Source organism: Octodon degus, unplaced genomic scaffold (assembly GCF_000260255.1).
Source record: "Octodon degus isolate 3935 unplaced genomic scaffold, OctDeg1.0 scaffold00320, whole genome shotgun sequence".
Taxonomy (NCBI): Eukaryota; Metazoa; Chordata; class Mammalia; order Rodentia; family Octodontidae; genus Octodon; species Octodon degus.
The window spans coordinates 753,991-766,324 of NW_004524896.1; the positions used below are offsets into that span (position 1 = coordinate 753,991).

General features: G+C 54.7%; 1 protein-coding gene across 3 annotated transcripts; it reads left to right on the top strand.

The window, feature by feature from the left end:
• Positions 1–7,638: 7,638 nt before the first annotated feature.
• LOC111814452 (natural cytotoxicity triggering receptor 1-like) lies at positions 7,639–11,180 on the top strand. Of its 3 annotated transcripts, none has more exons than XM_023707959.1 (7): positions 7,639–7,751; positions 7,825–7,860; positions 8,038–8,322; positions 8,613–8,891; positions 9,957–10,004; positions 10,489–10,545; positions 10,653–11,180. In XM_023707959.1, exons 1-7 carry the CDS (start codon positions 7,718–7,720, stop codon positions 10,853–10,855), a joined length of 942 nt encoding a protein of 313 aa, XP_023563727.1. In that variant the 5' UTR covers positions 7,639–7,717; the 3' UTR covers positions 10,856–11,180. The 3 variants fall into 3 exon arrangements, with proteins under 3 accessions (XP_023563727.1, XP_023563729.1, XP_023563730.1); XM_023707961.1 differs by having other exon boundaries at positions 10,682–11,180; XM_023707962.1 differs by having other exon boundaries at positions 8,176–8,322.
• Positions 11,181–12,334: the final 1,154 nt, after the last annotated feature.

The following is a 12,334-nucleotide window of genomic DNA, read 5'->3' on the forward strand; positions in this document are numbered from 1 at the left end:
CTGGGATCAAGTGAAGTAAGGGTTTCCCTAGACATAGGCTTGTGCTTTGAGGCTGGGATCAAGTGAAGTAAGGGTTTCCCTAGACATAGGCTTGTACTTTGGGGCTGGGATCAAGTGAAGTTAGGGTTTCCCTAGACATAGGCTTGTGCTTTGAGGCTGAGATCAAGTGAAGTAAGGGTTTCAGGTGCTTATTGCTGCAATATTGTGCAGCTAATCTGATCACCAGGAGGGAGACCCAGCCTCTGAGGGACAGGAGACATCTGCAGCCGTCAGGGTGGATCCATGTCTTCAGAGGGCCACACTGCTGGGGGGTGGGGACGCACAGGGTTTCACCACACTACTCCAAATGGTTTGCCGCTTTAATTTATGATCAATTTGGTGCTGGGCATTACCTTAGTACCGAGCTGCATCTCTGATTCTTAAGAAAGTTTTTTCTTTTTGGATATAGGGTCTCACTAAGTGGCTGAGACTGGGCTTGGACTGCCTACTGTCTCAGCTTCCATGAGGGCTGGGATGACAGGCGTGTTTACTTCTGGAATTTCCACTTACTATTTTCAGACTGAGGTTGACCACGGGTAACTGCAACTGCAGCAAGCAAAGCCACAGATGAGGGAGGGCTCTTGACTAATCAACGGCCTCCTTCTTGTCAGAAACATGAGTCGGAAGTCCTAACCTTCTCCTAAAGTCCAGGCTGGGCGAAGGCAGAGACAGGAGGCACATTGGTCTCGGTGGGGTGGAAGGCGACCAGCTCAGTGAGTGGGCGTTGGGGGCCAGGGTGGGGAAATGCTTTGGGACCGCACAGAGCTGAGGGCTACACCCCACTGTGAATGTGGCAAGAGCCCCTGGGTTGTCTGCTTTGGAACACACCCTGGTGCCTCTCATGACAGTGTGCTACGTATTTCAAAGGCTAGGAGAGAGGATCTCAAACGTTTTCACCACAGACAGATGATTCATGTCTGAGGAGAAGATGTGCTCAATCCAGCTTGCCTCGTGTAAACGTCTGTCAGCACCATGTGATTCCCCACAAGGGCCCACAATGTTTGTGTGTTTATATATCAGTTAGACTTAATTTAATGAAAGGTTAATCTCATGTTATTTAAATTTATCCCCAATAAAAATGGAAGCGAAAAGCCCTTGTTCTCTGCCTCGCCTGTCCTGGGGAGGCAGCACCTTGTTCTCCACCGCACCCCAGCGGCATGGGGGCGGGGCTGTCCGTGGCTGTAGATAGGAGCATCTCCGTGGCAGGAGGGTCCTACCACGTGTCCCGCACACGCCGGGGTTCTAGCTCCCCTTAGGGTGAGCCTGCGACCTTGAGGAGGCCCTGGCCTTGGGAGAGACTCGCTGGCACCTCCATTTCCCACCACCGATCTCTGAGCTGACTTCCTGGCAGGACGGAGGGGTCCTGCTCCGGTTGTACCGTCTTGGGCGGCCCCGGTGGGTGCTTCGGCCCAATCTGCCCCGCTCAGCGCACGCAAGCTGCGCTCCTCCCCGGTGGCAAGTGGGTCTCCGTGTCACGTTCCGTCCTTGTGACCTGCTTCCTTCCTGGGCTGTCAGCAAGCTGTGCCGAGAGAATCAAGTCCCTGAACTCCATCTTCCCTTCCCAGCCGAGGAAAGCCACAGCAGGGAGTGTAACCGCCTCCCAGGGTCAGGAGGGGAAATGCCCTCGCAGATGCAGGCCTGGGCCTTTGCGGATGCTGGGGCACACGCAGTCGGGAGCGTTAGTTTCGCTTCTGCGGGCTTTGTGCGGGGTTGTGCCAGGCCCTGGCCAGCTGCGGGCTGCGAGAGAGACCCCATTTCAGGCTGCGCAGGCCTCCTCCCGCGCCCGCCTCAGCCCAGCCTCTCCGGGCCGCCCTTTGGTCCTAAGGCTGGATTTGGTCCTAATCCTAATCCCCGGATTCCCTAAGGTTGGAGGGCTTTGCCTGTGCCCGCCCTTCTGCGCCATACGGGGTGCTGCGGCCTAGCTCTCTCCTGGGCTGAGGACGAGGCACTGTGGGTCAGTTACCAGCGCATGTCAGCGGGACTCGCAGGATGCGGGAAGCCAAGCAGCAGGTGCGCAAAGGAGCACGTTCAGCGGTTGATCTCGGTTGCGAGAGCCGAAGCGGGCGGGTGCGGGGGCGCACGCTCGGGATTCCGGCTGCTTGGGAGGCCGAGGCAGGGAAATCGTGAGCTGAAGGTCAAAAAGATTTAGGGAGACCCTGTCTCTAAAACAATGGCCGTGGTTTGAAGCTGGGGTCTCAAGGATGCTAGGGAAGCTGCAGTCACACCCCGGCATTTACACACCTCCTAACTGACACATGGACACGCTTCCTTTAAATGGTTCGGTCATGCTACGCGAGCCGCTGAGGACACCCGGGGCGCGACGGGCGCATGCGCTGACAGCCGGCCGGAACCGACACCGCTCCCCTTGGGCTATGCCGCGTGTAGATCTCCTTGAACTCTGTACAGAGGCGAAATCTCGGGGCACGTCTGTCAGAAGCGCTACGTCGCTGTGCTCAGCGGGCATCTGGGTGCCGGTACCTTGGACAGTGTTCGGAGCGATTGGGTCGTCCCTCAAGAGGGCGCTGTGGGCACCCGCAGGAACCTGGCGGCTGCTCAGCGCGCGCGAGCAGGCGGCGCCTCCTCCAGGTCGGGCTGCAGCGCCGGGGATCTGAGCCTGCCGTGGGCTGAGGCACAGGATGTGGGCAGGGCCCGGCCGCGGTAGGCTGCGGTTTGCACAGCTCGCAGGAAGGGAGCTAAGAATAAGACTGCCCAGCCCTGCGCAGCTCGGTGGGTGCAGAGTGGGGAGAGCAAGGGTGGGCGGCTCTGGGGGAGGCCCCTGTGGGCGTGGTCACTCCTTGGGCCCTGAGCAGCGCCTTCCTGCCCGGACCCCAAGCCCAGAAGGTCAAATATGCAGAACAGACACGGAAGAGAGGTGTCCAGGCTGGCAGCGGGTGCAGACAGCCAGCCCCAGGGGCGGGGGTGGGGTGGTGGTTGAGCTCCCTTGGGGGGTGGGATTCAGAAAATTCTGGAAAGCCTGCAATCCCAGCCTGCCAGGAGACTGAGGCAGGAAGACTGCAAGTTCAGGCCCAGCCTACGCGCGTTACCTAGGCCCTATCTCAGAATGAAAAGGGACTGGGGCTGGGGCTCAGTGTGGAGGCCTGGGGTTCAGTGCCCAGCACTGAGGAGAATTCCAGAAGTGGACAGCGATGGTCACGCAAAGCTCTGAGCACTAAATGCCACTTTCTGAGGGTCCGCGTGGCAAATTTGCTGTGGGTATATTGTGACAATAAAAAGCCTCAGGCATTGCCAAGCGAGTCTTTTGCACCCAGAGCGGAGTTCCCAGTTGAGAGCCACCGTTTATGTTACCGAGAACACAGGTAGGGCGGCCATACTCAGTGGGCCAAGACCGACTTTGTTTTCCGGTACCAGGGTTTGAACCTGGGCCTTTGCACTTGAGCTACATTCCTACACCTTCTATTATCATAATTATAATTATAATATTTTTTTTATCTTGTTGAAATAGGGTCTTACTATGCAGCTTAGACTGGCCTTGAGCTTACTTTGTAGCCCAGGCTGGTCTCTAACTTGGAACAATCCTCCTGCTTCAGCCTCTCAAATGCTGGAGTTACAAGAGTGCACCACCATGCCCAGGTCCTAGATCTCCTATTGTTATTATTATTGTTGTTTTTTTGTTATCATTATTATTAATTTGGAACATTTCACTATGTTGCTACATTGCCCCTACTGGGGTTGAAATTGGGATTCTCCTGTCTCAGCTTCCCAGAGTGCTGGAGTTACAGGAAGTGGATTTTCTCGGAGTGGAGAAGGCTCTCTCGAGTGTCTGTAGGTCGCAGCCAGGACAGAAGGAAGCACTGAGAGTGAAGAGTGCTCGGTGGGGCAAGGCTGTGAAACCCCGGAGGACCTGCAGCTGCAGACAGGAAGAGCATGGGCTGGGCTGTGTGGCGGGGAGCCTGTGATGCAGGACAGTTTTTTTTCTCTGATTTTTTTTTCCTGAGCACTCCATCCCGACTGGCTATTCTGCATTAGAACAGGCAGCAGGAGCAGGCAGCGACCCTACAAGCCCAGACCCAGGAAGCGCCCTCACAAACGCTGTGTGTGCACAGCTCCTGCCGAGCGCAGCTTAGGAACTAGGCAGGGTCAGAGCTCAGTGACCTGCAGCAAGTCCCACAGCTGTAACAGGAACCAAAACAAAGGAGGAGTTTCCAGGCATCCTAAACTTTCTTGCCCTGTGGTAACATGGGGTGTGGGAGAGAAGCAGAGGAGACGACCGAGAACTCAGCTGTGGCGTGGGTTCCACTCATGGGGGCTCTTTCTTTTCTTTTCTTTTTTTTTTTGAAATGTATTAATCCAGGTTTGCAATACATCATGATGACATTCATCACAGGAGTTGGTTTGCCAACGTGGCATGTCTCAGTTCTTTTTTACTTTCTCTTAGCTTCTGTTTTCAGAACTGGTTTTCTGCACGAAGATATGAAAATGAAGCTGGGCGTGGTCGGTCATGGTGGGGCAAGTCTGTAATTCCAGCACTCGGGAGTCTAAGGCAGGAGGATCATTGGGAGTTCGAGACCAGCCTGAGTTACAAAGTGAAAGTGAGCTCAAGGCCAGCCTGAACTGCATAGTAAGACCCTGTCTCAAAAAAACAACCCAAAACAAAACAAAACAAAACAAAAAACCCCAAAACAACAACAACAACAACAACAAAAAGATGAGGGCATCTTGATTGTTACAAATTGTTGATAAGTAAATATTAAGCATAATGTCATTTAATAGAGAAAAATCACAAAAATGTATTATTTTTAAGTGATACAAATGCTTTCTTATGAAATGAGACATTAAGATCATATATCTCAATAAAATTATTTAAAAAAAGATGGAGTGTGTACAGTATAAACTGTTCTTATATGTGTGATAAAATAGGTGAAGATTAACAAGAAAGATGGAGGCAGGGGCTTTGCTTTGAGGATAGGGTCAGCTGCTGGTGGGGCCCCGGAAGGAGACTGCTAAACTTCAGTGGTGCCTCGCAGCAGGAAGCAGTGTGCCCGGCGGTGCTGGAAGTGTGGGGGAGAAACCCGGGGATTCACAGAGAGCACACTGGTCAAGCAATGGCCGTGACTCATCCACATGGCTGACACTGACAAAAAAGTCTACAAATTGTGGTACAGGGTTTCAGGATAAATCCTGAGGGGATTTGACTGACCTTGTCAGACCTAGTTTTTGTTATATAGGTCTTGCTTTATCTTGGTCTTAACCATCCAGCAGAAAAGTATAAAAACGAGGTATAACAAGTAAAGCCATATTAGTATGCTGAGCTGTAAAAGCTCAAGTTAACAACTTCTGACATTGCCAGTCCTGTGACTAGCCCCCTACTATTAGGGACTACTGGAGTAGATAGGAATATTTTGCTGAATTCGCGCACCTATAATATTTAAATGACAATGGAACACCCATCTCTGACAAAATTAAACATAAAAAAGGGATACAAATGAAGGACATTTTGTAGCTGTATATTCAAAATAAGCTAGATATACAGCTACCTTCTCTTAATTCAATGAATAGAAAGATTTGTATTAATAGTGTTTGTGGACAGGATATCATGTCTGCATCTTGTACTATGAATAACCACTAAGAAGACAACAGTATGCAAAGTGTTAATTATTGAAACTGTCCTACTAATCGGTTATGAAACTGTCTCATTGCTATTTGCTTCTCAATAAGATTATTTTAAAAAAGGAAGTATGGGGGTCCCGGGGGCACTGCGCAGTGGGGGGGGGGAGTAATGCCTGGAAGGGGGGATGCTGTCGGGACAGGTTCTTCTTCCTGTAGTGCCTGGGCTACAACTACCTGACTCCCCCGGAGACTACTTCAGCCTCGTGGACTGCAGTCTGTCCCCTCAGATTTGTTCAGCCAGGGGTCTCAGCTAAACAGAAAGAGTTTACTGAAGATGTGAGCAGACTTTTTGAACAAGATGACTTTGAAAAAGTCAAGGAAATTTTAAATAGGTGAGCTACATTTCAAGTGTAGAAGAAAAGCTCAAGTTAAAGAAGGCCCCCCCTTAATCAACTGGTAAAGTATCACAAGTAAAGTCTTCCCTCCAAAACTACATACAACAAAAACAAAGCAATAAAAGTTCCAAAAAAAAAAAAAAAAGATGAAGGCATTGTAGAGGTTTGTGAGACATTTTAAATCACCTGTGGGACACAGAGGCCAAAGGTATGTCTCCCTGTCTGGGGCAGCGCCAGGGTTAGCCCACCTGCCCAGTCTGCAGGGCCCTGGGTCCTGCCCCAGAGCCACAGGGAGGTGCTCACCCAGGAGGACACACCAACCAGGTGCGTTGGGTGCCACTGCGACCCTGTAGGCAATGGCACAAACACTGTCCCAGGGATACAACAAAGAGCGCATCTGCCTGACCCTGAGAGGTACGCGAAGACAAAGCAGCCCTTACAAGACTGCCAAGAAGGACATTCGTGGGCTGGCATTTCCAGAGTGCAGGAGCGCTGAGAATCCCTGTGGAAGGTGATGGATGCTCAGTTTCCAGAAGCTTCCTGGAGACCACAGCAGGGACTGGGCTGGGCCTGGCTCCAAGAGGGCGTGGTTCTGGCAGCAGGGAGGTCAGGGGTCCATGCTGCTCAAGGGAAACAGCCAAGAGTGTGACCCGAGTGGCTGGAAGAAGGTTTGGAGCAGCGCCATGGGGAAGTGGAGGCTGGGGCTGGCAGAGGCCAAGGGTGGAGGGGAAGCCCAAGGCCAGGGTGTTGCAGCCTGAGAGCAACAGGAGGGGCCAGTGGAGCCAGTGAAGGGACGCAGGGAGGAGGAGGACATGGTCAGAGGCCACATGGCCACAAGGAGAGGTGGGCTGAGGTATTCACAGTGCTTGGGGCTCCATCATGGTCACCAGTCTTGGCCCAGAGGATGGAGGGTGCAGAGCCAGGGCCCAGAGGGGGAGGCAGGGCCAGGAGCAAGCCCAGCTGCATGGACAACGTCTCAGAAAGCTGGGCCCAGAGAGGATGGAGGAGGGGCGCCTGTGCTAGTCACTGTCCTCGTGTGCTGGCCTTCTGGCCTCCCTGAGAACCAGGCCAGGTGTGGAGAACAGGAAGTCAGCTCCGGGCTGCAGCCCAGCGGCAGAGCACTTTTCTAGCAGGAGCCAGGCTGAGGGTGAAATTGCATTCCAGAGAGACAGGGCCCTGGACCTTTAGCTCTCTGGGAGGCTGAGACTGAAGAATTCTATGTCTGAGCTGTATTTTGCACTGAGCTACACCCTCAGGCTTTATTTATTTATTTTTAAATTTTGGGACCGGGTCTTACTGAGCTGCCAAGCTGCCCAGGTTAGGCTCGACCTTTCCATCCTCTTGCGTCAGCCTCCCAGAGGGCGGGGCCTACAGGGGTGGGCCACCAGGCTGTTAAAACCCCACTTTTAAGGATCTGGGGGTCTTTAGCTGTGCACACTGGCTGGCCCTCTTGGGCATGCCTTCCAGACTGGGGAATTCAGAGGTCACCCACGAGTGAGTCTCAGGAGGCAGAGAAGGAGAGGCCGGCCAGACTGGACGGTTAGTGGTGTGAGGCCTGTGGTCAGAGTGCAGCAGAGCCGCATGGCTGTTTGCACAGTGCTCCGTGTGAAATCCCTGTGCTGAGAGGTGCCGGGCCTCGCCCACCACATCCTGGCCTCTCACTGCTGCCAGCTCCCTCCTGCCCAGAGCTTAGCCTGGCCTGCAGAGCAGGTGCCATGTGGCCCGTACTTGCTGCCCTGCTCTGCCTGGGTGAGTGCTGGGTAGGAGGGAGGTGGGGCAGCGTGTGTTGGGGGCAACACTTAGCCTCCATTCTGTTTTCCAGGGCTGTGTTGGAGCCAGGGAGTCAGCACCCGCAAACGTGAGTCTTTCTTGGAGCCTGGAGTCTCTGTGGCTTCCGTCCACCCGAGGGTGGCCCCTGGGCATCTCAACAAGGAGGGCTCAGGGTGGGGGTGGGGCTGCATCCTGCTGGGCTGGGCAGCAGCTGGCCTCCTGGGGTGGGGCCCCATCTGGACATGGAACTCTGTTTTCCTTCCAGAGACGCTCTCCAAACCCATCATCTGGGCTGAGCCCAGTGCTTTGGTTCCGAAGGGGATGCCAGTGACCATCTGGTGCCAGGGTGCACCGGATGCTGAGGAGTTTCAGCTGCATTTTGAGGGGGTCCTTTTTGCCTCAGGGATGCCGAAGCCCACTGTGCCTAGGTGCAAAGCCGACATCCTCATCCCGACCATGACCTCCCGCACTGCAGGCCGGTACAGCTGCTCCTACCGCAGTGGGGGACGCTGGTCGGAGCCCAGTGATGGCCTGGACCTGGTGGTGACAGGTGACTGCCCCTGCACCTCTGCTGGTCCTGCTGATCCTGCTGGTCCCAAGGAACAGACCCTGAGAGTGGGCACAAGGCAACTCCCAGATAGAGGTTGGGACTCACAATTCCCCGAGCTGGGACGCAGAGCCTGGGCCCTCAGGATAGACTGAGGTGGTGCCCCTTCCTCCTGCACAAGTGGATGAACTAGAGAAAGGGTTCTAGAATCCCGAGTGGGATTGGGGCTGAAGGACAGAATGGTAGCCTTGGGATGAGGATGCCCTTCCCCTACTAACCACCTTCTCTCACAGGAATGTACGACACGCCCACCCTCCAGGTTCATCCAGGGCCTGAGGTGACCTTGGGCGAGAGTGTGACCTTGTACTGCCACCTGGAGACTGCAACCAGCATGTTCTTCCTGCTCAAGGAGGGGAGATCCAGCCATGTCCGGGAGGGCTGGGGTCCTGTCCAGGCGGAGTTCCCCCTGGGCCCTGTGACTGCAGCCCACCAGGGCACTTACAGATGCTTTGGGTCTTACAACAGCCACTCATGGTCCTTCCCCAGTGAGCCCGTGGAGCTCGTGGTCACAGGTGAGTACAGCCTGCTGACCCCTGACTCACTGTCATGTGGTGAAGGGGCCCTGGGCCTCTGTCCAGGGTCTTTGAGTCTAGAACTGGACAGGACCTGAGAAGGTGACAAAGGTATACATTTATTGAAGGTGGAAAAGAGGTGCAGGGAAGAGACCCACAGTGGCCCAAGGACAAGGGACAAGGTCCTTCCTATCTGGAGATCCTAGTCATCTCCTTCACGCAAATAAGGGGTCAGGGCAGTTGCCCTATCACACACCCACCCACCTGGCTCAGGCCCCATGAAAACTGTATGCAAATGAAGGACCAGGATCAGTTTTTTTTTTTTTTTTTTTGGGTACTGGGGATTGAACTCAGGACCTTGGGCTTGCCAGGCAAGCGCTTATTCTACTGAGCTATCTCCCCAGATTGATCAGTATGTTTTGATTGGCTATGCCCATATGCAAATGAAGGAGTGGAAAGATGATCTTCTGACTGGCCTTGACAACAGCAGCATATTCAAACAAAGAGCTGAAAATAGCACATTTTCTGAGTGGGACTGCGTCCTCTGATGATGGTGGTACCATGTGGGGAGTCTCTCTCATTGTCCTATTTTATTACCCGGAGCCCCGAGAGAAGCCCTCACGGGGAGCAGGGGAAGAAGCAAAGGGACTTCCACTTCTTAGAGACTTAGTTGGTGCAGCCAGGCTTGACAGTGCACATCTGCCATCCTAGCACTGTGGGAGGCTGAGGTAGGAGGACTGTGAGTTTGAGCCCGGCTTGGGTAACAAAGCCACTTGGCAAGACCATGTTTCTACCCAGAGTAAAAACTAAAGCATGGCTGGGGATGGGGCTCAGTCAGTGCAAGGGCCCTGGGTTCAGTCCCCGGGGGGAGGGGGAGATTGGGAGAGGAATATGAATATGCATTAAGTTCTTCTAAGGTCCTGGGTTCAGTCCCCGGGGGGGGGGGGATCCAGTTGGAGGTTCTCAAGGAAGAACACCAGGAGGTGAAGAAGGAATGAGAGGGCATGAAGAGCTGGTGGGGAGACCAGGAGGAACCCCAATCTTTGCATCTCCCTCCATTTCCAGGAGACGGGAACACCAGCTTCTCCCTCTTGGACCCCACCTCTCCTGCAGGTGAGGAGCTGGCCTCCTGAGCTTTGGGGAGGATCAACGCTTCCCGAGGACCCTGAGCACGTGGCCCTGTCCTGAGTGTCTAGTGAGGGCCAGGTGTGCTGCGCTGCAGCCGTGCTGTCTCCAGGTGGACAGCGTGTTTGTGGTCTCCACCTCCCAGTGGGAGGAGTGTGGTGGAGCTAGGTCACCCCTAAATAAGGTGGGAGGGACACTGTGACAGCAAAGTTAGGCTAAGGCCACTATGAGCCTGGACACTGTCCAGGGTGGCCACCCAGAAGGGGGCATCTGAGCCAGTGACACGTGACATCACGAGAAAGCCCCAGGTCTTGGGGAGCAATGGGCTTCTCGGGAGGGAAAGCATGGGCACCGCCGGGGCAGGAAGAGGCCAGGCAGCCCAGGAGGGTGCACACAGTGTTGGGGAGGCATGGGTTGGAGGGGTCGGGTGAAGCCCCGGCCAGCCCTGGCTGAATCATCTTTCTGTCCTCAGCAGCGGCCGATGCCTGGGAGCCATGTGCTATGAACACAGAGTCGGGTGCCCAGAAAGGTGGGTGGTGGCAGTGGCTGCACAGGAGGGGCCGGGCAGAGGAGGATGGGAAGGGGAGGCGGGAGGGCAGCAGGGGGCTCCTGCTCAGCAGTGGCTGCTCTGCCCAGACCCCGTCCTCTGGGACTTCACCACGCAGAACCTCCTGCGGCTGGGCCTGGCGCTGCTGGTCCTGGTGGCCCTCGTGCTGCTCCTGGTGGAAGACTGCAAGAGCAGGAAGCGGGTACGAGTGAGAGCCCACGGTGCCACGTCTCGGGAGCACAGGGGAAGAAGGGGACGCAGAGTGCCCACGGGCACTGGAGGCCTGGCCTGACCTGGGTGTGAGTTCTGTGCTGGACCCACTGTGGAGAGTGGGGCAGGGACCCGAGTGGGGTTTGAGGGAGCACCCTGAAGGGCAGGGCGGGATGAAGAGGCTCCCCGCCTGCTGTGGAGGAGCCTGGATTGCTCAGTGTCTCTGCTGCGTCTCCAGGGTGTGTGCCGCTCCCTGCAAACTGTTCTACCAGGCGGGGCCTTCTGGAACTCTCTCTCCTTAACAGCATGGCCAGGGGAATATTGCTTCTACCTGGAGTGTGTACGTATGTGTGAGTGTACGTGTGTGTGCACGTGCGTGTGTGCATGTGTGTGCGTGCATGTGTGTGTGCGTGCATGTGTGTGTGGTTCTGGGGATTGAGCCCAGGGCTTTGCACTGTGTTACATCCCCAGCCCACTTTGTTGTTTATTTGTTGGCTAAATAGTTAAGGTAGATTCTATTCAAGCTAAAAATTAAAAGATTGGCTAGGGATGAAGCTCAGTGCAAAGGTTCTTGTTTCAATCTGCAGAACTGAAAAAATTGGGCTTTAACCCCAACCTTTGTGCCCAGCATGCACATGTACAGTTTCTTCAGATCAGAACAAGGGTACCATGTTCTTCAGATTTGTTATTATGTTTCAATAAAATGCTGTTTTCTAATAAAATATGTATTCTATACCTCATGGGAGCACATGAACTGAGTCTAAGGCAAAAAGTAAACATTAAAATCTTAAATATTTTAGTGTCCTTAAGCACAAAAGCTTATTCGTTAGTTTTTTTTTTCCCATAAAAAGTCTAAGCATCTTTTGGAAGTGAAGTGTGTCGCTGGCTTATCTCCCAAGTCACCGTGCCAGGAGAGAGACCTCCCCCTGAGTCTGCTGTCCTTCCTGTTCTCATTTAGTTGTGAATTATTTGTCCTTCCCATTCCAACTTGCACGTCCTTTTCGTTTTCCTCCACCTACCCCAGACGTTGAACTCAGGCCGCATGCGTGCGGGGAAGCCTGTACCGCTGAGCTCCCCAGCACCTCTGTGAAATTCGCTCGCGTGCGCAGGCGGGTGAGCTGGGACCAGGCAGATGCGCCCAGTCAGAAGCGGCCCAGCTCCGCCCCGGAGCGTGAGGCTCTGTGAGCCGGTGGGCCTTGCGGTCCCTTAGTGAGCTCGGTGTCTCTGCTGTACTCAAGGTTATCAGGCGGGAGTGGAGAGGAAAGAGCGCGGCCTCTGGGTGTCACGCTGAGCCCTCACACACCTGCAGCCGGCGTGCGCCTGGTGCACCGTGCAGAATCCGAGGAGCGCCATGTAGCCTGGGCTCCTCGCCCCGCTGCGCTGACTGCATGCAGGAGACGGTCAGGGCGCCACGCGTCCCTGTTCCCACCAGCGACCCGTGGCCCACGGGATTAGTCCGGGTCTCGACCGTGTGTAGCCACGTTTCCCAGCACAGCAGCGTAGTGCTGGTTCTGCCTTGGGGGTAAATGAGAAGGCGAGCCACGGAGGTCGGGGGCTGAGC